Source organism: Oncorhynchus masou, chromosome 13 (assembly GCF_036934945.1).
Source record: "Oncorhynchus masou masou isolate Uvic2021 chromosome 13, UVic_Omas_1.1, whole genome shotgun sequence".
Taxonomy (NCBI): Eukaryota; Metazoa; Chordata; class Actinopteri; order Salmoniformes; family Salmonidae; genus Oncorhynchus; species Oncorhynchus masou.
This window is the reverse complement of record NC_088224.1, coordinates 18,054,962-18,082,421: the sequence shown is the minus strand read 5'-3', so window position 1 is coordinate 18,082,421 and position 27,460 is coordinate 18,054,962. Positions and strand designations below refer to the sequence as shown.

At 44.0% G+C, this 27,460-nt stretch overlaps 2 protein-coding genes across 2 annotated transcripts; both read right to left on the bottom strand.

The window, feature by feature from the left end:
* Positions 1 to 3,624: 3,624 nt before the first annotated feature.
* On the bottom strand, positions 3,625 to 7,417 carry LOC135551844 (ras-related protein Rab-25-like). The gene is made up of 5 exons (XM_064983094.1): positions 7,105 to 7,417; positions 6,117 to 6,312; positions 5,438 to 5,631; positions 4,908 to 4,988; positions 3,625 to 4,749 (listed from the first exon to the last, which is right to left on the bottom strand). Exons 1-5 carry the CDS (start codon positions 7,136 to 7,138, stop codon positions 4,625 to 4,627), a joined length of 630 nt encoding a protein of 209 aa, XP_064839166.1. The 5' UTR covers positions 7,139 to 7,417; the 3' UTR covers positions 3,625 to 4,624.
* Positions 7,418 to 8,149: 732 nt separating this feature from the next.
* Positions 8,150 to 19,815, bottom strand: LOC135551843 (ubiquilin-4-like). The gene is made up of 11 exons (XM_064983093.1): positions 19,624 to 19,815; positions 18,210 to 18,361; positions 16,242 to 16,396; positions 15,839 to 16,101; positions 15,332 to 15,490; positions 14,835 to 15,051; positions 14,483 to 14,622; positions 12,853 to 12,936; positions 12,576 to 12,691; positions 10,373 to 10,622; positions 8,150 to 9,862 (listed from the first exon to the last, which is right to left on the bottom strand). Exons 1-11 carry the CDS (start codon positions 19,765 to 19,767, stop codon positions 9,710 to 9,712), a joined length of 1,833 nt encoding a protein of 610 aa, XP_064839165.1. The 5' UTR covers positions 19,768 to 19,815; the 3' UTR covers positions 8,150 to 9,709.
* Positions 19,816 to 27,460: the final 7,645 nt, after the last annotated feature.

Genomic DNA, 27,460 nt, shown 5'->3' with positions numbered 1-27,460 from the left:
GGTAGTATGTACATGAATGTATAGTTAAAGGGACAATGCATATATGATAAACAGAGAGTAGCATCAGCGTAAAAGAGGGGTTTGGGGGGGGGCACATAATGCAGATAGTCCGGGTAGCCATTTGATTACCTGTTCAGGAGTCTTATGGCTTGGGGGTAAAAACTGTTCAGAAGCTTTTTTGTCCTAGACTTTGCACTCTGGTACCACTTGCCATGCGGTAGTAGAGAGAACAGTCTATGACTGGGGTGGCTGGGGTCTTTGACAATTTTTAGGGCCTTCCTCTCACACCTCCTGGTGTAGAGGTCCTGGATAGCAGGCAGCTTAGCCCCAGTGATGTACTGGGCCGTACCCACTACCCTCTGTAGTGCCTTGCGGTCAGAGGCCGTGCAATTGCCGTACCAGGAAGTGATGCAACCAGTCAGGATGCTCTCGATGTTGCAGCTGTACAACCTTTTGAGGTTCTCAGGACCCATGCCAAATCTTTTTTGTTCCTTGAGGGGGAATAAGCTTTGTCGTGCCCTCTTCACGACTGTCTTGGTGTGTTTGGACCATTCTAGTTTGTTGTTGATGTGGACACCAAGGAACTCGAAACTCTCAACTTGCTCCACTACAGCCCCGTCGATGAGAATGTGGGCATGCTCGATCCTCCTTTTCCTGTATTCCACAATCATCTCCTTAGCCTTGGTTACGTTGAGGGATAGGTTGTTATTCTGGCACCACCTGGCCAGGTCTCTGACCTCCTCCCTATAGGCTGTCTCGTCATTGTCGGTGATCAGGCCTACCACTGTTGTGTCGTCTGCAAACTTAATGATGGTGTTGGAATCGTGCCTGGCCATGCAGTTGTGGGTGAACAGGGAGTACAGGAGGGGACTGAGCACACACCCCTGGGGAGCTCACACACACATAGTAGGCTATATAATGTATACTGTAAATGACATAGTCCAACACAGTGATAGCCTTTGATGTTCCTTACACATGTAGAGGTCCGTAGAATGTAGCCATGCAGTATTTTGTGCAAGATCTATAGTAATCTCTACAGATATTGTTTCTTAATATGAAAACCCTGTTTTAGGAGAACTTTTAAAACTTGTATTTGAGGTATAAAAATGCTTCTGAAATGTGTAATTTCCACTTGCTTTTCCTTTACGAAAAATGTATCAAATGTATCCACAAATGGACACTCAGACAACACCAGCCAAAATTACGCAGAACAAGAACCAACATATTAGGAAAAGTCACACACACTCCACAGCCCTGGAGAACATTTAGACCTCCTTGACTGTAAACCTAATGCTCTGCCCTCATCCCAGCCAGTCTGATCAATACTTGTCTGGTTAGAGCTAGCACCACCAGTCAGCTCTCCATACATATGTAGGAGGGTATGGATGGGAGGTGGACGGAATAGAATGAAGCTTCCCTGGCCTGAAGTTGAACCATGAGTAAGTAACCATGCCTGTGAAATGGGGATTGAGTTCGAGTTCAGCAGGGTAACAGTCTTATGCCAGTGCCAATGACCCAGTTTGAAACCTGATCGTTTGAACATTTCAGACAGGTGGACAAATTGACCAAACTCCCTGTTCAACCTCAGGAGCCAGGCTGATCTGTCCCTAGGCTGATCTGTAACACCAGATGAACCATAAACACACCTAATATGCTAATCACTTCATGGTTAACCTTACAGTAAACACTGCTGGATAGGCTGGAGAGATATCTGATGGCTGCATTCTGTCTGTGGATACTGTAGTTACCAGAAGGGTCTCCACCAGTTTACATCTTGTACCTAGATCTAGGTGCAACATAGTGCAGTATAGTGCAGAGAGAAAGAGAAAGAGCGAGAGTGATTGAGAGAAAGAGATCGAGCGAGAGATTGACATCCATCATTTTAATCATCCGTCACTTTACAGGGTACCGGTGGATTCCGTTAGATAGATTCTCCGCTGGGGTTGGGGAGAGGTCCGTGCTCTCTGCGGTCAAGGTGAATGCAGAGGTTGTTGGGGTCGCAATAAAACACAGGTGGGGTGCGACAATCGTAAATCCTCACTTTAATCAGATGCCAATCGAGCACAGAGCGGCGTGGACGGATAGCAACTACTCACATCAGAACTGGAACGGGGAGACAGGACCAGTGTACTCAACCATTCGCCATGAATGAATCCCAGGGTTTACACATGGTTTTACAGGCTCGGCACAATGGCCATATACCCACGCTCACTAAGACCACTCTCCAACTTACCTTCCATAGCTCGGGGTCAAACCGCAGTCAGACAAGAAAATCTGGGAAGCATTTGGGGATTTCGGTCAAATGCACAGAGTACAGTAGAGTAACAAATCTCATGCTGCCTGTAACCTTTCCTATCCCACTCCAGAGTGCAATAGGTCTTGATATTTTTTTTTCATGATCTCCCTCACCTTATTTGAAGCAAACTGAGATTTACGGACTTCAAGATCAATCTCCTCAACCTGTAGATCCAGCTCAGCCTGCCCCGATTATCAAACCATATGTTTTCCTCCTGTCTATAACAATATCATAATTCACAGGAAATTATTAAACATTTACTGCCCTGTGCAGAAATCTCAGTATTTTGCGTTTATAAAAGAATTGTAAGGAAACCTATGTGATCATTTCCAGTTGAGACACACACACACACACACACACACACACACACACACACACACACACACACACACACACACACACACACACACACACACACACACACACACACACACACGGTAAAGGTTCTCTGTAGACATCTGTGAAACAGAGACAGAGCAGTATCTGTCATGAATGTCACTAACCACCAATAGCGGAGATTTATACTCCCTTGGCTGAGCTACAAAAAAATTAATTTAATCCATGGTCCACAGATGAGCTACACACCATAGATTGATAGTGGACTCCTCTTTGTATCGGTGCCATTACAGCAACTGTGCAGCATGGGCAGCGCCATTGAGGCCATCTCCATTTTCAATTAGTCCATTTTCTTCTTCACGATCCTTCCTGATGACCTGGTTGGACATGACTTCAACAGGGTCACCAGGAGGAATTAGCCAATGAAGTTTTGGCCACTAGAGGACTCTATCATTCTCTATGGCTCCAGACACTTTTCTACAGACATGTTCACATGCCCACACTCAAAATGCTTGATCCAAAACCAGGTTTGTTTAGGCTTTTTTCTATGGGTGTGAGATGGAATCCCTCACTCCACTAGAGGACTCTATCATTCTCTATGGCTCCAGACACTTTTCTACAGACATGTTCACATGCCCACACTCAAAATGCTTGATCCAAAACCAGGTTTGTTTAGGCTTTTTTCTATGGGTGTGAGATGGAATCCCTCACTCCATTAGAATGGTGTCATAGTAATGTCATCTGTAGACGTGCCCCAGGAGCAGACAGGTAGCCACCTCAGGGGTTCTCATATGTCATGTGACACTACTAACCTGTCAATCATCTCTATAGAAGCGCATAGGCTGCACTGCTGTCCACTCTAACTGTGTGTGTCTATGTGTGAGTGGGAAAGAGACAGGTATAGGCTATGTGTGGGAGTGTTTTGTTGTTGAGAGGATGATACAGGACATAACCCACATAAACACTCACATAAGCACCACACCCAGACTGACTCAATTATAGATGACGCCATCCATTTCGGGCCGTTTTATTATAAGATTGAAACTCCTGTGTGTGTGCTCTTCATAAACTACTGCTTATATATGTGTTAGGTAAAGTTAGATATCAATAGCAGATCTGATTTGGAGACATCACTTTCAACTCTGTATTTTGGAGACACCATAGATGTATTGAAAACAGCACTGCCCTCTACAGGAGAATAGCAAATTAATAGTGAATGAAACCAGAAATCTCTAAGCATGTTTTCCATCACAAAGATGAATGATACAAGTTTGTCATAAAAGACATGTCTACAAAAGATTAGATACGGTGCATAGTTGTTGCAATATCGAACGTCAATATTTCAAAATCATGAAGCAAGTCACTTTTCTACTTGGTCTCGAACCAGTCTCTGAGCCACACATAATATTCATTAAGTTAAGACCTTCACAAGTGTTCCCATGTAGTCAACACAAAACCTCTTTTTCATCTTGGTTACAAACAATACATGCACATGATGAATATCCAAAAATAATGCAGTTCCTCCTTTCAAATAGACCCCAACAAGACGTATTTGGTAGATAATACATAACAAGCATAAAAAAAAAACAACTTTCCACACAAATATTTTCAAGTGGTCTGCAACCTTTCGCCAAACAGGGAGAATATAGGTGACACCAATAGTGTATTTATTGACAAAGCGTAAATGTGGCCTGTGTCTTGTGGACTGCCTGGTCTTTGGTTCAGACAGCCCGCCTGTCATAGATGTGGGAAGATGTTCGGTGGTTGGGGTGCTGCGATATTTTTGCCGACGGGGGGGGGGGCAGAATTTATATGGGTCTTCTAATACAATACTAGTAAAGGCCCAGTGCACTTTCATTTTCAGGTGTGTGCTGCAGCACCCTGCGCACCCCTACTTCCCACAGCTATGCCTCCTGTAGTCATCAACCAGACTCCCTTAATCCTGAACAAGGGCAGAGTAGGAAGATTCTGTTTAATACCGGAAAGAACCGGTCAGAGGTTCTTGCAGGTCCTACGTTCCTCCTGGACTTCGCTAGCCGTTCCAGTAGCACTGGACAGGGTCACGGCACTGATTGACCCGCGGGTCACCTCTCGACTGGCCACCTTCTTGTGGATTGCTGGGGGTAACAGAAATGTTCACGTCATGAACCCACACATCACATAAAAGGTGCACGGCAGAAAGGTACACAGAAGAATAATAGAGATTCACATGACTTGCTGTTGTCCAACGTTTTGTATACAAAGGTATGAAGCACAAGAGCAACATAATAAGAACCTGTGAGAACTTCCTGGAAAGCAGCTTCAACGTTGGTAGAATCCAGAGCTGACGTCTCCATAAACAAGAGGCCCTTCTTTTCTGCATGAGACCGAATACCTTGTTGAGTATATTCTCACATACATCATACTCAATCGTGCCATGAAGAACCAACCATAGAATTACTTGTCATTGGTGCAAAGCTGGTCATTTTTTCACATTACTGTCAAAAATGTATATGCTATACTATGAAAAAACAATATGAAAAATGTTGCAATATTCTGTCACTTTAGAACGGTCATTGACTGCATATTCCACACTATGTAACTGGTAACTGATAAATACCTGGCAATTAGTAAGTAACTATTAAGTTAACTGGTAACTAACTGCTGACTGGTAACTGGTAAGTATGTAGTAGATAACTGGTAACTAATCTTTCGTGGACAGATTCTGCACTTAACCAAATTACCCAAGATTTCTGTTCTGGGTTAACCAAGATTAACTGAAACTACTGTAACTAGTAAGTAACTGCTAACTAAGTAAATTATCACCTGCAAATTCCTTGGCCTCCACGGTGGGCACGGTCCTCAGGGTCTCCAGGTCACTCTTGTTGCCAACCAGCATGACCAGGATGTGAGGGTCAGCGTGATCGTACAGCTCCTTCAGCCAACGTTCCACACTCTCATAGGTTAGGTGCTTGGTGATGTCATACACCAGCATAGCACCCACCGCCCCTCTGTAGTACCTGGAAACACACACACACACACACAAACACACACACGAGTCGAGTCAGAGAAATATGTTCACTTGGTGGGTGGGTGTGTTTGCATACATGTGTTTGTGTTTGCAAATATCTGTGTGTATCTATTCATACTGACGTGATTGGCTCTGTAGATCTCTGTATTCCTGTGTGTGTATTGTGCACAAGGAGTGTGTGTGTGTGTATTGTGTACAAGGAGTGAGTGTGTGTGTGTGTGTGTGTGTGTGTGTGTGTGTGTGTGTGTGTGTGTGTGTGTGTGTGTGTGTGTGTGTGTGTGTGTGTGTGTGTGTGTGTGTGTGTGTGTGTGTGTGTGTGTGTGTGTGTGTGTGTGTGTGTGTGTGTGTGTGTGTGTGTGTGTGTGTGTGTGTGTGTGTGTGTGTGTGTATGTGTGTGTGTGTGTGTGTGTGTGTGTGTGTGTGTGTGTGTGTGTGTGTGTGTGTGTGTGTGTGTGTGTGTGTGTGTGTACCCACGCTGAGGTGATGGCTCTGTATCTCTCCAGCCCTGCCGTGTCCCATATCTGAGCCTTGATGGTGAAGGTATCCAGCTGAACAGTGCGGGTGCTGAACTCTACTCCGATGGTCGTGCGGCTGTCATGGTTAAACTCATTCTTGGTGAAGCGAGACAGCAGGTTGCTCTTCCCAACACCAGATTCACCAATCAGAACCACTAAAGGATGACAGACATATTATCAAGTATAATATATCAATACTGCATTTCTCAATGGTGAAAAGAATCATGACTTAGGTGCAATGTTAGATGTTTCTGGTATAACTGCAGCACAGGAGGCTGCTGAGGGGAGGACGGCTCATAACAATGGCTGGAATGGAGCAAATGGAATGGCATCAGACACATAGAAACCATGTGTTGGATATATTTGATACCATTCCACCTATGCCACTTTAGCCTTTACCAGTTAAGGTTCCACCAACCTCCTGTACCATAGCATGACTCTCTGCTACATAAAACAGAATAAGGAACTGTTACTTCTCTCAACCCCACTTCACCCTTCTCAAGCATCATTCTGACACATCACGTGTACCCACTACTCTACCTAACATCACCAGACTTGGTGTCAAAGAGGTGCATGTCTAGCCCCAAGTGGAAACTTCTATGAAAATACAGTAATTACTCTTGACACTGTTAAACCTTATTCTCCACAAGTGCATATTGTTAGTAAGGTGACAAAAATCTATTACAAATACAAATAAGCCACTTTAGTCAATATAACCCTCTTTTAGGTCAAAGGTCACATTGGTTCTCTGCCATGCCCAGGAAGCTACTTCCTGCTTTCCTTGTCACCTCTCTTCCCTAAAAATATTAAACACCAAAGATCAAACTACTCTCTCACACTCTAACCTTTACACCCCTAAGCTAAGCCCAAGGGCTTTGTGCACAAACCAGAGAATGGGGGATTTTTTTCCTTATAGAATCAGATTCTTTGACTAACAAAACACTCACCTTTGAAGACAAAGTTGTAGCTTTCGTCACCCATACTGTGCCTGTGTTGAGCCCTGGCGGGATCCTCCACCTGTTTCAGTCAATATCTTAGGGCTGTTACTGCATTAGTTCCCAGGACAGGGAGGACAGAATAAGAGAAAAAGAGAGAACAGCAGACAAGCTACTCTCTTCTCTCCCAAGGAGCCAGGGTGGAAAAACAGCAAAAATGAATGAGAGAAAATGTTAGGGCTAACACTCCTCTTCCTTTATCTGTAGATAGGGGCAGTTCGTTTGTGGTTAGACGATCCCTGCTACTGCCGATCCCTCTGTGGCTCAGCTGACACATGGGAGAGGCAGAGGGGGAGGGAGGAAAGGTGAGGTAAGAGCAGGTGTAACAGGTAGAACCACTAGCATTGACAGCCAGTCATCACAAGAGAATAGACTCTACCCTCTTCATCTAGTCTGCCTACCTCGTCTGACAGGTGCGTCTTCAGTGTATGGCAGTGAGCCAGTGCTATGGCAGATAAGTTTACATTTCCCTTAGACAACACTGATCTAAGATCACTTGTGGGTTCCCCCTCAGGTGAGCGTTTGTGGAAGATAAATGACAGTATTATATCAAGGAGCCTCCAGGCTACCAGTTAAATGTATTATTAAACTGTGAACGTGACAAAAATGTTTCACTAATTCCAGAATAAGTCATCTAAAAGGTGGCCATTCATTCCAATGGAACCACTTTAGAATAAAATAAATAAATAAAGTTCCCTTTCCCATAATTTGAGGTGATAAAAAAATGCCAGTAAATATTGTAGACATTTCATTTTAGCAACACCATTAAGATACCAAACTTGTAGGTAATGCAGACAAAATATTGAGCGGACTACTGAATATAACTTGAATAATTCAGGGTTTGGTTCAATTCAGAAAGTAAACAAATTCCATTTCCACATTTTCCTAATGGAAAAGCATTGGAATTTCAGTGTACTTCATGAATTGCCTGGAATAGACCCCAGTTCCTGGTATAATTATATTTTTCCTACAAGTCAGGATGGACACACTTAGAGGGTTCTTATTGACCAACTTTGTTTTATTTTGTAGTACAGTACTGTTAAAGGTTAGTTCCAACATGTTGAATTGGGTGATAGATTTAAGCTGAGGCCAACAGACAAAGCACAGCTATAGAAGCCATTGCCAAGGTTACCACAACGCTGAGATTCTCAGAAAAGCAAAAAGCTAGAACTTCACTGCCACACCATACCAAAAATGGAAAGCATTTTTTTCATTATATTTTATTCATACATTTTCCAGGAAGATTTTTTTTTTTAATGAGACAAAACAGATTCTATATGTACTACTTACACATCAAATTAAAATACATAATGAATCAGAATAAAATGAAAAGGAAATCTGTCTGTCTTGTCTTTGTGTCTTCTTCCCCAGAACTGTCTTTTTAATAACCATTATGACAGTTCTCAATCTTGTGACACGCCGGTGTGTGAAGTCAACCTAGACCAATGGCAGACTCATTTGATTTGACTAGCCAGGGTTTGATCAAATCGATCCATTTGATAAGCGTGGTTGGTGTTAAATGTTTTGTTGAAGACAAAAAAAGCACAGCAATCCTACCTTCAGGGAAGAACTCACAGCTGAGTGGAGATAAGAGATATCTCTATCTGGAATGACTATTTGTTTTATTTTAGGGAAGTGTGGGGGTTCTTTTAGCAATAAATAGAAAGGGTTTCAGGCAGGCTTAACTGATATCCGTGTGAGATTGACAAAGTTCTGTTTTGTGATTCTCTTCCTCCGGTCTTCATATACCTTACCCTGCAATCAGGGGCTTAGTCAAAAGGCTGGAAGGTTAAACACATTGCAGCTAGAAATGCAACATATAGACAGGAAACAAATCCCTGGAATGCTTTATGAAGTTTCATAAACAGCTCTATGCCAATGCATTTCTATCTGCCGCACTACAAACCTCCACCCCATTGAATAAACCAGGGGTAGGCAACCCTGTTCCTGGAGTGCCGCAGGTACTGCAGGATCTTATCCCAACTTGGCACCACACCTGACCAACTGAGCTAATTGATCAGTTCAGTGACTGCCTAACCTCAGCACGCCTGGTCATCCATGTCAGTTAAATCAAAAACATGAAGTGCCTGCAGCCCTCCAGGACCAGGGTGGTCTACCCCTGGAATAAATACAGCTTTATTAAAGAGGAAGAGGGATTAGTGATTCTGGTAGAGTAAAGAAATTCTGTTTTGGAGAGGGTTTTGAGGGAGGCAAATCTGTGCCGTTCTCACTCACCCCCCTCCCTTCACCAGGCACCCCTCTGTTGAGGAAATGGTCTGGTCTGGTCAGTCTGGTCCTGCTGAGCAGAGCTCTATGGACGAGGCTAAAACCAGGGGATAGGGGAGCCATGGTTTGGGAATGATCTGACAGGAGACTGCGGTGGATGTTTAGAATGGTACATGTCCTGCCCGGGTTTCATCTGTGTCTTTTTTGGATGGTTTATTTCTTCTCTCTTGGTTCTCTGTAGACAATGTATATGCGTGTGCATTCCTCTTGCTGCAGAGGTGGATAGTATGTATGCATGTGTCTGTATCGATGTGACTGAGTAAGTGTGTCTTTATGAGGGCTGTGAGCCCAGCAGTCTCTCAATGGCAGCGTTGACATCTCCTCCGGTAGCGATCAGGGCCTGCAGGTTGGCCTCTCGGTTGATGAAGCCCATAGCGCCCAGCTGCTCCAGCTGCTGCTGGAACTGCACCTCTGGGGTCTGGCTCTGTAGGGGGACCAGTCAAAAATCTCTCAATCAAATGTATTTATAAAGCCCTTTTACATAAGCCGATGTCACCAAGTGCTGTACAGAAACCCAGCCTAAACCCCCAAACAGCAAGCAATGCAGATGTAGAAGCACAGTGGCTAGGAAAAAAACTCCCTATTAAGGCCGGAACCTAGGAAGAAACCTAGAGAGGAACCAGGCTCTGAGGGGTGGCCAGTCCTCTTCTGGTTGTGCCGGGTGGAGATTATAACAGAACATGGCCAAGATGTTCAAATGTTCATAGATGACCAACAGGGTCAGATAATAATCACAGTGGTTGTAGAGGGTGCAACAGGTCAGCACCTCGGGAGTAAATGTCAATGTCAGTTGGCTTGTCATAGCCGATCATTCAGAGTTAGAGACAGCAGGTGCGGTAGAGAGAGGGTCCAAAACAGCAGTCAACCAGTACAATCACAGTAAAACAGAACGAGTGAAGACAGGTAGGTGTAGGTAGGTGTGTGTGGTACGTACCGAGGAATTCCCTCCTGCGAACATTTGGAGCATCTGCTGCATCATCAGTTGCTGGGCTGGGTTTTCCCCAGCACTCGGCGAAGAGGCAGGGTTCTCTGGAGCCACACCCCCTCCCGTGGACAGGGGAGTTGTGGGTATTCCACCTGGTAATCCGCCCACTAGTCCCCCTGGTAGACCTCCAGGGAGACCTCCAGGGAGACCTCCAGGGAGACCTCCAGGGAGACCTCCTGGTAGTCCACCTGGTGCCAAACTGGGAGAGAACAAGGGGTTAGGGGGAGATTGCGTAACAGAGTATCTACTACTCAAACAACTCTTTATTTCCCATTTAAACACTTGCTCCGGGTTGTGTGGCTGGAGTGTGTGTGTCATTGTTTTCCATAAGCGCTGGCTGTCAGCCAAACAACCAGTTAGACTCATTTTCAACTGGCTACATTTTCCACTTCATATTTTAATTTAAAAAAGTTTCAATTCGCGAGTTCGTCGAGCCATCTCCCACTGGAATGAACAATATGCATCTTCTAGCGATCTGTTGAGAGGATAGGTGCCTGTCAGTTCAGTCACAAAGAGTGATGACAGGGTAATGCAGCATAGAGGCAGAGGCAAAATTCATCCAAAATTAGCCCAATGCGTTTCTATGGGCTTATTTTGGACCCAAGCTTGTCGCCTGCCATCGGAACAACTCCAATTGTTAGGGAGACATAAGCATCTCATCATTATATGCAGATCTCTGGTTGCTGTCTAATTTATATACATGGAGGGAGAGAGAGTGCATCGTGCTCGTGAACTTGCACGTCGCATGTAAAGTACGTGGTAATGAGTCGAAAGCCACGACTTAAAATAATGTGCCAGAAAACACTAATTAGGCTATGTCATGTAGCCAAGTGGAGTCGTGGTGCACAGTTGATTGACAACTGAACAGCAAGTGTTGACTTGTTTATGAAAGGTGTCGAACTGACTGAATAAAGTCGATCTCCTATATCTCTTTGCCATTCATAAATGCGGCAGATGGTTATATGTCCATGGTGTCACATCGGAACAAGTAAACCAAAGGATTTCCTAGGTTTCGGGCCCTAACGGAATCCTGGTATTAAAACGGAATTCAACAAAATATTTTCTTGTTTGTTGTTGACCTTCAGTAGGGAATCAAACAAATGTATTGAACATGTGTTAATTTGGTCAAGATTATCACAAGACACGAACACAATGGCTCAGCATTTCATATTTCTGCAACTTTCCTGGAGGCAACGAGAACTCCCCGTTTGTGTATGTGCGGTGCATGGTCCATCACTGCATGGTCCATCACTGCATGGTCCATCACTGCATGGTCCATCACTGCATGGTCCATCACTGCATGGTCCATCACTGCATGGTCCATCACTGCATGGTCCATCACTGCCTTGCCGTTAGACTGTTTATTAGCATCATCGCTTCTGGTAAATCGAAAGGCTTTCCCAAAAACCTTTTCAAGTACATCTTAACTACAATGTAGCCTGTGCATACCTGGCAGAATGCGATCATGATTATTTTCATCAATGTTGTGGGTATTTGTTACGCAAACTCTACGATCACATGTGCTACAAAGACATGCTCGGTGCCAACTGGAATTAAAGGGTAATTACAGCCAAAATACAGCCAGATTTTTCCCCAGACCTCAAATGTCGTCTCCTGATGTGGTTTAAGCATTGTTGTGCACTTACAACATCCAATTTGGCTTGTTTCTCTTGGAGTTTAACCGTGAAATTTGGCTTGTTTCTCTTGGAGTTTAACCGTGAAATCATTTCCCCAGATAACGTGGGTAACTTACTTCAGTTCTGTTTTAATACATCATTTGAAGAACAATCATTGTGGCAGTAAAACTGTAAATAAGACTTTAATCTCCAGAGTTAAAAAGGCTTGATGTTCCCTCTTTGACAATATCCAAAACAACTACCAATACACTGAATTCGTTCATTTTCATTCATTTAAATTGTAAAGTCATGTCTTTCTACACAATACCACAACTTATGTTTCCAATCTGGGCGGTATTGAAGTATTAAATCATTTAGCTGTGTATTTCAGAAGCAGTCAAGGCGTTAGAATGTACCAGAAGACACCAAATAGACCTCTTTGGGCAAAAAGGAGCTGGGGGTGACTGGCTGGGCTGGCGACTGGCTGGCTACTCTATGTACTTGTGGAGAACACTGGTGTGTGTGTCAGTGTGTACCTTGGCATGAGTCCCGGTGCCTCTGTCTGCAGTGTCTGTAGGCCCTGTTGTATCTGGAGGAGAGCCTGCATGGCCCGGGGGTTGGTCATCACAGAAAGAGCCTCTGGGTTCTGCATCTAAACACAACAACATCAGTCACTCAAACTAACATTCTAAAACAATCCCCAAATCTTCTGTTTAGGGTCCATCCAGTCTCAAACAATCCAATCAGGTCCTTGGGACAGGTTCAACCCTCTCTCAGTTTGAGGCAAATACGGCTGTGTGTGTGTGTGTGTACCTGCTGCAGGAAGACGGGCAGCTGGCTCCTGAACTGTTCCTGCAGCTGGGGGTTTCCAGCCAACAGGGGGTTATTCATCAACACCTGGGGGAGACACAGAATGTGAGAAAGACAGAGAGAGCAGGGGGGGGGGGCAAGATAAAGAAAAACAGGAGAGAGAGAAACAGAAGGTCAGGGTCCTATCGTTCACCAGCTGCTTTCCCAGTGTTCACCCTCTTCCTCACATCTGTCTGTCTATCAAAATGGAGATAACTAGCGGTAAAGCACTGCCAGCTGGATCTGTTCTAGACACCTAGCGGTAAAAGCACTGCCAGCTGGATCTGTTCTAGACACCTAGCGGTAAAAACACTGCCAGCTGGATCTGTTCTAGACACCTAGCGGTAAAAGCACTGCCAGCTGGATCTGTTCTAGACACCTAGCGGTAAAAGCACTGCCAGCTGGATCTGTTCTAGACACCTAGCGGTAAAAGCACTGCCAGCTGGATCTGTTCTAGACACCTAGCGGTAAAAGCAGTGCCAGCTGGATCTGTTCTAGACATCTAGCGGTAAAAGCAGTGCCAGCTGGATCTGTTCTAGACACCTAGCGGTAAAAGCAGTGCCAGCTGGATCTGTTCTAGACACCTAGCGGTAAAGCAGTGCCTGCTGGATCTGTTCTAGACACCTAGCGGTAAAGCAGTGCCAGCTGGATCTGTTCCGTACAGCTTCCCAAGGACTCCTACTTGGCTCTGAGCAGGGCTGCTGATTTAGAATCAGCCCCCCGTTATCTTATTCATTATGGTCTAGAACAGGGATCGGAAACTTTGATGTGAATGGGGGCCACAAAATCTGAACTCATGAAGGGCCTCAGTGGCCCAAATTCATACCCACACATACAGCCCTGGCCTTTTGAGTGGCCTAAGTTACATTTCGTTGCCCCCCCTCGACAGGAGAAAAAAAAAAGTTTTAGATTTCATTTCCTGCAATTCTACACATTTTGCCACGGGGGCGGAGAGGAGATTTAGGATTTTTATGACACATTTTCTGTAATTCCACTCATTTTGCCATGGGGCAAAGAAAAATGCAGTTTTACAGCTAATTTACTGCAATTCTACTAATTTAGCATTAGGGTGGAGAGAAATGTTTATAGTTTTGAATATGATATCAGCATGAGACTGACTAACAAAGTCAATGGGGGGCCCCCCGGGCCGGTAATTTGACCATGATTACAAGTTATGATTACAAGATTAATTTACAAATGTAAAATGTTTAACCTGACATTGGTATTTGAGTGACTGTCAGTGACTGAGATAACAAGAGAACAACTGCTGATGCACAACCAAATTTCAATATTGCACCTTGTGTATTCTAGCTCAACAATAAGTTGAGACCCTGACTGAGTTCGGGGGGGGGCGTTGCCCAGATCTGCTTTATTGTTCTCATTACAAACATTCCCACTGATCACTGATTCCTATAGATCCCCCTGCGTTCAGATTGGGTCTCGTCCCAAATGGCACCCTATTCACTTCATAATGCACTACTTTTGACAAGCGCCCTGTAGAGCACCATAAAGGAAATAGGGTGCCATTTGAGACACATAAATGACTTCCAGATCCATGCTAATCCCCAGGGCCCACTACTCTGCTGCTACAGACCTGGGAGGCCATGTCTGGGTTCTGGGCCAGAGACTGCATGATACTGCGCATGTAGGGAGCAGACAGCATGTTCTGCATCAGCTGGGGGTTCTCCGAGATCTGCTGCATCAGACTCTGCATGCCTGGACTGCTGAACATGCCTGGAACACACACACACACAGACAGAGGGAGGGAGGTTGATGGTGCGTGGGTGTAGGTGTGTGCGTATGCATACTTTTACAATCCCCCGCTTGATATATGTATGGGTATCACTCATTTATATGTATGTATTTAGGAATTCACATCCACATGATATTGCAGAAGCTCTCCTGAATGGTATTCTCTTAAGCAGGAAGTCTATGTATTCTCGTACCGTTACCCAGACTGGCAGAGTTGACGCCCAGAGGGTTGGACACATTGGGGGTGGTGCTGCCAGTGGCAGAGGAGCCTGTGGTGCCCGTGCCCCCTCCACCCTCAGAGGGGTTAGTTGAACCCCAGGGGTTGGGCAGGGGCTCCCGGTTCTCTGTCCTCGATGGCTGCACCCCCCCGTCAGAGTTGCCCCCCAGGGCTGAGAAAGGGTTGTTTCCAAACTGGGAGAGAGAAGTCATTAACAACCTGTTTAATACCGGTTTGTGTTCAGCACTCTCCATGGGATAGCTGAGAGTTAGTTTATGAGACTAAAATAGCTCCATGAGTGAATCCTTACTTCCACTTAAGCCAAATTTGTACTTTGTCAGCAATGATGTCAATTGATGGACATTTCCCGTAAGTGGAAGTTAGATGGAGAGTATAAGGGGAATCCTAACTAAAAAAGTGATTGGAACTAGCGAGACCAAGAGGAATAACTTCAGTTAGTGCCATAATGGGTACCTGGTCTCGCGCGGCGCTGAACATGGGTTCCTGGATGTCTGTGTACATCCTGCGCAGGGCATTGTAGCCTCCGGGGATGCTCTCCAGGTTGCTTAGCGCCCGGTCCTGGTTACGCATCATTTCCTGCATCATGGCAGGGTTCCTGGCCAGCTCCATGGTCTGAGGAGAAGGGAACAGGAAGGGGTTTTAAGGACTTGTGATTTTATGAAAGAGGACAATATTGATAGCTAGACTAGGTTCTGGGGTATAGGGACTGAAGAAGGCTAGGGTGTTTCATCTGTGTTCGAGAAACCACCCCTAAGACCATTTCTTTATACAACTTAGAATGCAGCTAAACAAAAATCAGCCACTCAAAGCAGTCGACTTCCCACAGTTCAAAAATAATGATAGCAAAAACAGCACCTGCCACATGCCCCTATACCTTACTAACCAAGGCCAACTTCTGTGTACACCCCAGCCAATCCCAAGCGGTCTGTGACACAGAAAACTCTGGCCAAACCCCCTTACCTGTCTCATAAGCTCTGGGTTGTTGAGCATGTGGGAGATCTCGGGGTTGCGCTCCATCAGCTGCTGCATCTGGGGGTTGGCCACGATCATCTGCCTCATCAGGTCTGGGTTGGACATCATGTTCTGCACCAGGGGGTTCTCCATGATCTGGGACAGCATCTCCGGGTTGGACATCAGCTGGCTCTGCATCTGCTGCTGCAGCTCCATGAAGTTAGCGGAGCCCATGCCCATGCTGCTCAGGCTGGACAAGCCACCGAACCCAGCTAGGAGAGAGAGGGAGAGGGAGAGGGGTATGATCAGGAAGCAGTGATGATAATGATGATGGTTGTCTTTCTGTATAAACTGTTGGGTGTGTGTGGGGGGGTGGATAGATAAGTGTGTGTATTTAGCCTAGTAAACTCACTCAGTATGTTGGGGGTCTGTGGGGGTGCCGAGGCAGGGCCTCCAGTGGAACCTACAGTAGAAGGGTGGGCTGCAGAACTGGGGCCAGAGGAGTTGCCACTACTGCTGCCCACCTGGGTGGTGACAGAGGAAGAGGAACTAGCGCCATCTCCTGGCCTGGAGGGACAATGCATTGATCAGTTATGTTTAAATATTCACATCAACTTGGTATCTGCCTACAAATCTTCCATTGAAATACATGCAGGCCAGTTGTTGTGCAAACGCATCAGCTCACACACACACACATGGATTCAGCCCATATATTGTATATGTAAATGGCTTTACTGTGCTTATAACCGTATAGCTTCCCTCGCTATCCCTGTTTGTACCACGGCTCCAACAAGTGATACTCTTGTTTGGAAACCCACATGACCGCCCGCTTCAATACGTACTAACCAATTGCGCTAGTGGAGACACTTCAAGCTGTGGAGTAAGTAAGCAAGCATATGGCCTGAGTCAATCTAAACTCCACTACATACAGTTTGGACATGACTCCAAGGGTTTTTCTGAAATTTTAAAAACTATTTTATACATCGTACAATAATAGTGAAGCCATCAACACTATGAAATAACATATGGAATCATGTAGTAACCAAAAAAAGCAGCCACCCTTTGCCTTGACAGTGTTGCACACTCTTGGTATTCTCTCAACCAGCTTCATGAGGTGGTCACCTGGAATGTATTTCAAATAACAGCTGTGTGACAGTCCATATTTACTTTAAGACATGAAGGTCAGTCAATACAGAACATTTCAAGAACTGTGGAAGTTTTAAGTGCAGTCACAAAAACCATCAAGCACTATGATGAATCTGACTTCCACGAGGACCACGACAGGAAAGGAAGACCCAGAGTTACTTCTGCTGCAGAGGATAAGTTCATAAGAGTTACCAGCCTCAGAAATTGCAGCCCAAATAAATGCTTCACAGTGTTCAAATAACAGACACATCTCAACATCAACTGTTCAGAGGAGACTGTGTGAATGAGGACTTCACAGTCAAATTGCTGCAAAGAAACCACTACTAAAGGACACAAATAAGAAGAAGAGACTTGCATGGGCCAAGAAACACGAGCAATAGACATTAGACTGGCGGAAATCTGTCCTTTGGTCTGATGAGTCAAAATTTGAGATCTTTGGTTCCAACCGCCGTGTCTTTGTGAGACGCAGAGTCGGCGTGGTTCCCACCGTGAGGCATAAGGGAGGAGGTGTGATTGTGTGGGGGTGCTTTGCTGGTGACACTGTCAGATTTATTTAGAATTCAAGGCACTCTTAACAAGCATGGCTAACACAGCATTCTGCAGTGATACACCATTCCATCTGATTTGCACTTAGCGGGACTATCATTTGTTTTCAACAGAACAATGACACCTTCAGGCTGTGTAAGGGCTATTTGACCAAGAAGGAGAGTGATGGAGTGCTGCATCAGATTACCTGGCCTCCACAATCACACAACCTTAACCCATTTGCAATGTTTTGGGATGAGCTGGACCGTAGAGTGAAGGAAAAGCAGCCAACAAGTGCTCAGCATATGTGGGAATTCCTTCAAGACTGTTGGAAAAGCATTCCAGGTGAAGCTGGTTGAGAGAATGCCAAGAGCATACAAAGCGGTCATCAAGGCAAAGTGTGGCTACTTGAAGAAACTCCAATATAAAATATATTTTGATTTGTTTAACACTTCTTTGGTTACTACATGATTCCATGTGTGTTATTTCATATCTTTGATGTCTTAACTAGTATTATACAATGTAGAAAATAGTAAAAATAAAACAAAAACCCTTGAATGAGTAGGTGTCCAAACTTTTGACTGATACTGTATAGCTTATTCACTTCTTCAAAATGTTATCAAGCAATTTCTATTCCAATTTCTGCCACTGACATATCCTACTGAAACACACAATGTTCATGCTGCTTTGAGAAGTGGCACCATCTTACTTGTGTGCTGTCTTTATGACCAGATGGACTGTCAGGCCATCCTTGATGCCGTGCTGGTTGAGAGAGTCCCCATCTTTCAGTATCTTCCCTGCAAAGATCAGAACCAACTGATCCTGCTTGGCTTTGAACCTCCGTGAGATCTCCTCTTTAAACTGGAGAGAGAGAGGTCATTGTTTGTTTATTTCACTTTTATTTATTATCTATTTCACTTGCTTTGGTAATGTAAACATATGTTTCCCATGTCAATGAAATCCCTTAAAATGAGAGAGACAGAAAGATATGGATGGACAGCAAGAGAAAGAGGCATAAGAAAAGGGAGAAATCGAGTAAAGAAACAATTAGCTCTAATAAGCAGATTTGAATTCTAAAGCCTTGTTTCTGAGTAAATCCTCATTGCTTAACCTATTATAGGAATCCTACTACCTGATTACAAATACCACCTCATTCTTGGTGTTGTGCTTTCCACAATGGGAGAAGCTTAATATTAAAAGAACTGAATCCAACTGTGAAACAGCAAGCATACACATTCCTCTGAATACAAGACTACACTGTGATTCAACACCTGACCCCAGTCTACAACTAACTACAAAAATACTACACATATGAGAGGCACATTAAACAGGAGTAAAATAAGCTATAGGCCATTTAGCTTTTCAGGGTACCAACCAGCACTGGAGGGACAGGAAGAAGTGGCATTTGCTGACAGATTCATAACAAAACAACTTAAAGTGAAACATGGGACCAGTGTATCATTCATTGGGAGAGGAGATTCACATGAACAACAATCTACAGTCCAGTAACTGACATTCAGAACAATGAGGTGCGGTTACATTCTGAAGAAGAATACTGTTTCTAGACGACCTACTTAGGAAGCGCAAATGTCCTGGAGAAACAGCTAAGATTAAGAAACTAGCTAGCTAGCTAGCATACTGGTTAGCACGTAGTCAACAAAATTAGCCCAACGTTAGCTAGTTAGCAATTTACCTAATGTTAGCTACTTACCTAGAAGCTGATTATATGTTTTTGTTGCCATGACTAACATACAGAAGTCACGCGACACATTTTACTGACTGTGTAATCAGGGAATTCCTTACTAGTAAGCCGGTTAGCTAAATTCGCTAATTAGGGAACATACACTGTTCAACTGTTTTCAATACGGAGCGAGGAATAGTTGTGAGCCGTATTAACTAGCTAGCTATAAAACAACGCGTGTGAATAGCGTGTCAAGTCAATAGCTAGCTTTAAATCTCGCTAAACTTGCCGATTCTGAAATGTTAGTTCGCTAGCTAGCTCGCAACATGCTTACACACACAAGCTAATCAAGCAAGGCAAGTGGGCAGGGGCATGATGATGTAGCATAGCAGCAAGTTGCCGCTCGCTAGCCAGCTATTACTGGTTCACAAAATCAACGAACCTGAGTGACAGAGGCATCTTCCGAGATGGCGATTTCCTCCTTGTCTTTTGGGGTTTTGACTGTGACCTTGATAATAGTTCCCTCCAAACCAACAGTTGTATCATTGTTGTTATTAACAGGATCTGCGCCGCCGTTGTCCGCCATCTTTACTCCTCCGATGGAATCGTTCAGATTTGGCGTCCACTTCCGGATCAATATGGGTAATTACTTCCTATCCAGAAAAGTTGACTCATATCAATGATCTATTGAAGGCCCGCGTCACGTCTATTTCTTTGTGCACAAGCACTGTTCACACCCTGAGATAACAATTAGCAGGTTTAAAGCTTATTTCCTACAATTCTACACATTTGTAAAGCTAATTTTCTATAAACGTTGCCGTGCTATTTGAGTGACTCGAACATTACAAAACCTATGGGCTAAAAAACGTTAGCTGACGTGCTAGTTGATTTGGACTTTTTTTTTGACCAGTTATAAATAGCGCTCTAGTGCAGCGTTCACGTACTAGTCGGCACTAGGAAACTGACATTTCTGACTTGCTAACTGGTTGTAGTTATACAAAAGCCGGGTTCACAGAATAAGCAATTCGGAAATTTAAAAGTTTCCTAGTTCTGACGAGTACAGGCTTGGGAAATTATTTTCCATGGAGGGCCACATTAGAGTATATTCTTGCGATCATAATCATATTGGAGGATTATACATCTGTGTTGACAGATATATCTACTGTAAATAACGTCCAGATATGCTACTTATTTTACTTTTTTTAACGTGCACAGAAATGAACCACATCAATGTTCTCCTTTTGGTAGGTATTTTCATTGTTAAATATGCAATGAACTACATGGAGGGAAAAGTACACGGACAGAATTCTTGTTAATGGGTAAGCACAAAAACCCAAGAAAGATTAATTAAATATATACACAGCCTCAGTTTCACAGGTCATGAAATTGTCAACCATCACTTTTATCTCTATAAGGTTATCACTACCCACCCACCGCCTTGCATAATGAAGCAGACAGAAACACGTCCTTATCTGCATCTGTGGTGTCTGCATCCTCTGGCCATCTGTCCCGTGAATATATGCTAACACTGATTGGAAGATTGTGTGAAATGAAATGGCAGTTCTAATTGCTATGTTTTGATCAATTGATTCTGTTAAATGCCACGGTGGTGGTGGCTTTTGATGAACGGTATGACATTTCTGTCATTCGAAGATGACCTATCCATTGCTCAGACCTCACAGAACCGTTTGTAGCTGTCTTAAGAATGGCAGAGTGTGTGTGTGTGTGTTCCTGTGTGTGGTTTAAGTGAGTGTATTGAAGTGTGTGTATACACTATATAAATACTGTGTCATGGAAAACTACGATCACATTGCTCAACTAACGGTGTATTTTAAAAACAGTATTATGAGGATGCAGGTGATCTACAGATATGTATTCTGTATATTAGAGAGAGGACAACCAGTGAGACAGAGGGGCCATCTCTCCCTCTATGTGTGCCTAAATGTCTATCCATGCCACCACAGCCCCAGATCCATTGAAAGAAAAATGTTGGCTTCAGCATGTTACATTGATTCCAACAGTACTTCATACCTATGTACACCCACAATTGTAGAACATACCAAATACAAACATAAAGGATATGTAGCCCCCCAGCCAAAGCCCCGACCTTAACCCCCTGACTCCTTCAACAGAAAACAGAGGGGATAACTTTTTGGAATTCAGCCCAATGGAGTTCTCTTTCATTCTCCTATCTCCCCTCCTCGGCTTGCAGCGTCTCTCCTTATCTCTCTCTCTCTCTCTCTCTCTCTCTCTCTCTCTCTCTCTCTCTCTCTCTCTCTCTCTCTCTCTCTCTCTCTCTCTCTCTCTCTTTCCCTCTACCCTCTCTCCCTTTCTCCCCAGAAAGGTAGACGGTTAAGAGCGTACTTTTACTGAAAAAACAAGGCAAGGGACATCCTAAATATATCTATATAATGTTACCTTGATAGAAATGTATAGTTGTGCCAAAGAATAAGTTACTCAACTTAATGGTGAACTGAAGTCTTAAAGGTAAAGACAATGGTGAACTAGTGGTTGACTAAGCCTTGATCAAATGCAATTTATTAAGTGCTTGGCAAAAGAGCTGATGTTTAACGCTGCTAGTTGTAAACGTCTATTCCATGACAATGTTTGTTTATTATATTTGGAGCACATGTTCATATATGTTAACAGGTCTCATTTTAAGACTCAGCTACAGTTGAAGTCGGAAGTTTACATACACTTAGATTGGGAGTCATTAAAACTTGTTTTTCAACCACTCCACAAATTTTTGTTAACAAACTATAGTTTTGGCAAGTCGGTTAGGACATCTACTTCGTGCAGGACACAAGTCATTTTTCTAACAATTGTTTACAGATGGATTATTTCAGTTATATTTCACTGTATCACAATTCCAGTGTGTCAGAAGTTTACATACACTAAGTAGACTGAGCCTTTAAACAGCTTGGAAAATTGCAGAAAATGATGTAATGGCTTTAGAAGCAGATTAATACTGGAGTCATAAATGAGCAGATGATGATGTGCAAATAGAGATAGTGGTGTGCAAAAGAGCAGAAAAGTAAGTAAAATAAAAACAGTATGGGGATGAGGTAGGTAGATTGGGTGGGCTATTTACAGACGGACTATGTACAGCTGCAGCGATCAGTTAGCTGCTCAGATAGTTGATGTTTAAAGTTGGTGAGGGAAATAAAAGTCTCCAACTTCAGCTAATTTTTTATTTTTTTTGCAATTCTTTCCAGTCACAGGCAGCAGAGAACTGGAAGGAAAGGCGGCCAAATGAGGTGTTGGCTTTGGGGATGACCAGTGAGATATACCTGCTGGAACTTGTGCTACGGGTGGGTGTTGTTATCGTGACCAGTGAACTGAGATAAGGCGGAGCTTTACCTAGCATATACTTATAGATGACCTGGAGCCAGTGGGTCTGGCGACGAATATGTAGCGAGGGTCCGCCGACTAGAGCATACAGGTCGCAGTGGTGGGTGGTATAAGGTGATTTGGTAACAAAAAGGATGGCATTATGATAGACAGCATCCAGTTTGCTGAGTAGAGTGTTGGAAGCTATTTTGTAGATGACATCACCGAAGTCGAGGATCGGTCGGATAGTCAGTTTTACGAGGGTAAGTTTGGCGGCGTGAGTGAAGGAGGCTTTGTTGTGAAATAGAAAGTGGATTCTAGATTTGATTTTGGATTGGAGATGTTTAATATGAGTCTGGAAGAAGAGTTTACAGTCTAGCCAGACACCTAGGTATTTATAGTTGTCCACATATTCTAGGTCTGAACCGTCCAGGGTGGTGATGCTAGTCAGGCGGGCGGGTGTGGGCAGCGAACGGTTGAAAAGCATGCATTTGGTTTTACTAGCGTTTAAGAGCAGTTGGAGGCCACGGAAGGAGTGTTGTATGGTATTTAAGCTCGTTTGGAGGTTAGTTAGTACAGTGTCCAAAAAAGGGCCAGAAGTATACAGAATGGTGTTGTCTGCGTAGAGGTGGATCAGGGAATCGCCCGCAGCAAGAGCGACATCATTGATATATACAGAGAAAAGAGTTGGCCCGAGAATTGAACCCTGTGGTACCCCCATAGAGACAACCAGAGGTCTGGACAACATGCCCTCCGATTTGTCACACTAAACTCTGTCTGCAAAGTAGTTGGTGAACCAGGCGAGGCAGTCAGAAAAACCAAGGCTATTGAGTCTGCCGATAAGAATACAGTGATTGACAGAGTCGAAAGCCTTGGCGAGGTCGATGAAGACGGCTGCGCAGTACTGTCTTTTATCGATGGCGGTTATGATATTGTTTAGTACCTTGAGCGTGGCTGAGATGCATCCGTGACCGGCTCGGAAGCCGGATTGCACAGCGGAGAAAGTACGGTGGGATTCGAAATGGTCAATGATCTGTTTATTAACTTGGCTTTCAAAGACTTTAGATATGCAGGACAGGATGGATATAGGTCTGTAACAGTTTGGGTCTAGGGTGTCACCCCCTTTGAAGAGGGTGATGACCGCGGCAGCTTTCCAATCTTTAGCGATCTCGGACGATACGAAAGAGAGGTTGAACAGGCTTGTAATAGGGGTTGCAACAATGGCGGTGGATAGTTTTAGAAAGAGAGGGTCCAGAATGTCTAACCCAACTGATTTGTACGGGTCCAGGTTTTGCAGCTCTAGCAGAACATCTGCTGTCTGGATTTGGGTGAAGGAGAAGCTGGGGAGGCTTGGGCGAGTAGCTGCAGGGGAGGCGGAGCTGTTGGCCGGGGTTGGTGTAGCCAGGAGGAAGTCATGGCCAGCCGTTGAGAAATGCTTATTGACATTTTTGATTATCATGGATTTATCGGTGGTGACCGTGTTGCCTATCCTCAGTGCAGTGGGCAGCTGGGAGGAGGTTCTCTTGTTCTCCATGGACTTTACAGTGTCCCAAAACATTTTGGAGTTAGAGCTACAAGATGCGAATTTCTGCTTGAAAAGCTAGCCTTTGCTTTCCTGACTGACTGCGTTTATTGGTTCCTGACTTTCCTGAACAGTTGCATATCGTGGTGACTATTCGATGCTATTGCAGTCCACCACAGGATGTTTTTGTGCTGGTCAAGGGCAGTCAGGTCTGGAGTGAACCAAGGGCTATATCTGTTCTTAGTTCTGCATTTTTTGAACAGGGCATGCTTATCTAAGATGGTGAGGAAATTACTTTTAAAGAATGACCAGGCATCCTCTACTGACGGGATGAGGTCAATATCCTTCCAGGATACCCGGGCCAGGTCGATTAGAAAGGCCTGCTCACAGAAGTGTTTTAGGGAGCGTTTGACAGAGATGAGGGGTGTTCGTTTGACCAAGGACCCATAGCGGATACAGGCAATGAGGCAGTAATCGCTGAGATCCTGATTGAAAACAGCGGAGGTGTATTTGGAGGGCAAGTTGGTCAGGATAATGTCTATGAGCGTGCCCATGTTTACGAATTTAGGGATATACCCGGTGGGTTCCTTGATGATTTGTGTGAGGTTGAGGGCATCTAGATTGTTCGACTGCCGGGGTGTTAAGCATATCCCAGTTTAGGTCACCTAACAGAACGAAATCTGAAGCTAGATGGGGGGCAATCAATTCACAAATGGTGTCCAGGGCACAGCTGGGAGCGGAGGGGGGTCGATAGCAGGCGGTAACAGTGTGAAACTTATTTCTGGAGAGGTTCAAATTAGAAGTTCAAACTGTTGGTGTATAGACCTGGAAAGTATGACAGAACTTTGCAGGCTGTCTCTGCAGTAGATTGCAACTCCTCCCCCTTTGGCAGTTCTATCTTGACGGAAAATGTTGTAGCTGGGTATGGAAATCTCAGAATTGTTGGTGGCCTTCCTAAGCCAGGATTCAGACACGGCAAGGACATCAGGGTTGGCGGAGTGTGCTAACGCAGAGTAAAACAAACTTAGGGAGGAGGCTTCTGATGTTGACATGCATGAAACCAAGGTGTAACTGACAAGTAACCTGTAAGTCTATGTTGTTTTTTGTTTGAATTGTTTACGTGTTCGCTATGCGGGGGAAATAAGACAAGTGGAACTACGAAGCTAATAACTGTTGTAACGGGGACAGTATTGTAGCAACACACCTTTGGAGGGAAGGCAATCCCGCGCTGTGTTAGCTAAGTTTTCATGTCATCAGGTGTAGTTCGTAAAAGTTTAAGCGTGTACGTTATGATGGTGACGTTATAATAATTAAGGATGAAGTGTGAATTCATGCCAGGAATAATACGTGTGAAGTTTGATTTCCTCCCTTCTGTAATAAGCAGCCAATGAGGTATTTTTCCTTTATTCATGTGTTTAATCTGATACTGTTACGGCTCCGGCTAAACTGTTTATGTATGTCAGCACTTCAGAGTTATACCAAGCTAATAAGTCACTCGTAAGATAAGAAGGTTGTAAGAGTGTGCTTAACTGTATTTTTCATTTACTTTATAGTTCTCACAGAAGGTGATAATTCTGACTAAAACTACAGAATAAAGCTGCCAGTTAAATTCAAGGAACGGTTGTGCTCGTGGTTGCTGAAGGAAGCTACATACAGTACCAGGAACGGTTGTGCTCGTGGTTACTGAAGCGAGCTACATACAGTACCAGGAACGGTTGTGCTCGTGGTTACTGAAGGGAGCTACATACAGTACCAGGAACGGTTGTGCTCGTGGTTACTGAAGGGAGCTACATACAGTACCAGGAACGGTTGTGCTCGTGGTTACTGAAGGGAGCTACATACAGTACCAGGAACGGTTGTGCTCGTGGTTACTGAAGGGAGCTACATACAGTACCAGGAACGGTTGTGCTCGTGGTTACTGAAGGGAGCTACATACAGTACCAGGAACGGTGGTGCTCGTGGTTACTGAAGGGAGCTACAAGTAAAATGTTGATGACTGGGCAGAGAGGGTCAGTTAACTACACACAGAGCCTGAGTTCCTGGCTGGGGCCGACAGATAAAAATAATAATAATAATAAAAAAATAAACCAAATGGAGTACCTTGTGAAGATGCTGGAGGAAACGGGTACAACAGTATCTATATCCACAGTAAAACGAGGCCAATATCGACATAACCTGAAAGGCCGCTCAGCAAGGAGGGAGCCACTGCTCGAAAACCGCCATAAAAAAACAGACTACTGCTTGCTACTGCACATTGGGACAAAGATCGTACTTCTTGGAGAAATGTCCTCTGGTCTGATGAAACAAAAATGTAACTGTTTGGCCATAATGGCCATCGTTATGTTAGGAAGAAAAAGGGGGAAGATTGCAAGCTGAAGAACACCATCCCAACTTGAAGCACGGGGGTGGCAGCATCATGTTGTGTGTGGGGTGCTTTGCTGATGCACTTCACAAAATAGATGGCATCATGAGGGAGGAAAATTATGTAGATATATTGAAGCAACATCTCAAGACATCAGTCAGGGAGTTAAAGCTTGGTCGCAAATGGCTCTTCCAAATGGACAATGACCACAAGCATGCTTCCAAAGTTGTGGCAAAATGGCTTAAGGACAACAAAGTCATGGTATTGGAGTGGCAGTCACAAAGCCCTGACCTCAATCCTATAGAAAATTTGTGGGCAGAACTGAAAAACTGTGTGCGAGCAAGGAGGCCTACAAACCTGACTCAGTTACATCAGCTCTGTCAGTAGGAATGGGCCAAAATTCACCCAACTTATTGTGGGAAGCTTGTGGAAGGCTACCCGAAACGTTTGAGCCAAGTTAAACAATTTAAAGGCAATTCTACCAAATACTAATTGAGTGTATGTACACTTCTGACCCACTGGGAATGTGATGAAAGAAATAAAAGCTGAAATAAATAATTCTCTCTACTACTATTCTGACATTTCACATTATTAAAATAAAGTGGTGATCCTAACTGACCTAAGACATGGAATATTTACTAGGATTAAATGTCAGGAATTGTGAAAAACTGAGTTTAAATTTATTTGGCTAAGGTGTATGTAAACTTCCAACTTCAACTGTACATACAAAATGCAAATTGCTCAAATTAGGTAATATTCACTTAGCATGTCTTTAGTCGTCAAGCTTTGATTCTCGTCGTCAAGCTTTGATTCTAGTCGTCAAGCATTGATTCTAGCTGTCAAGCTTTGGTTGTTTCTCATTTATTGTGTTTGCAATAGCATCATATAAAGTAGTTATAATGAGTGAGCACAACTGATCCTGAATATCAGCTCTGTAATTTACAGTACCAGTCAAAAGTTTGGACACACCTATTCATTCAAGTGCTTTTCTTTATTTTTTAATATTTTCTACATTGTAGACTAATAGTGAAGACATCAAAACTATGAAATAACACATATGGAATC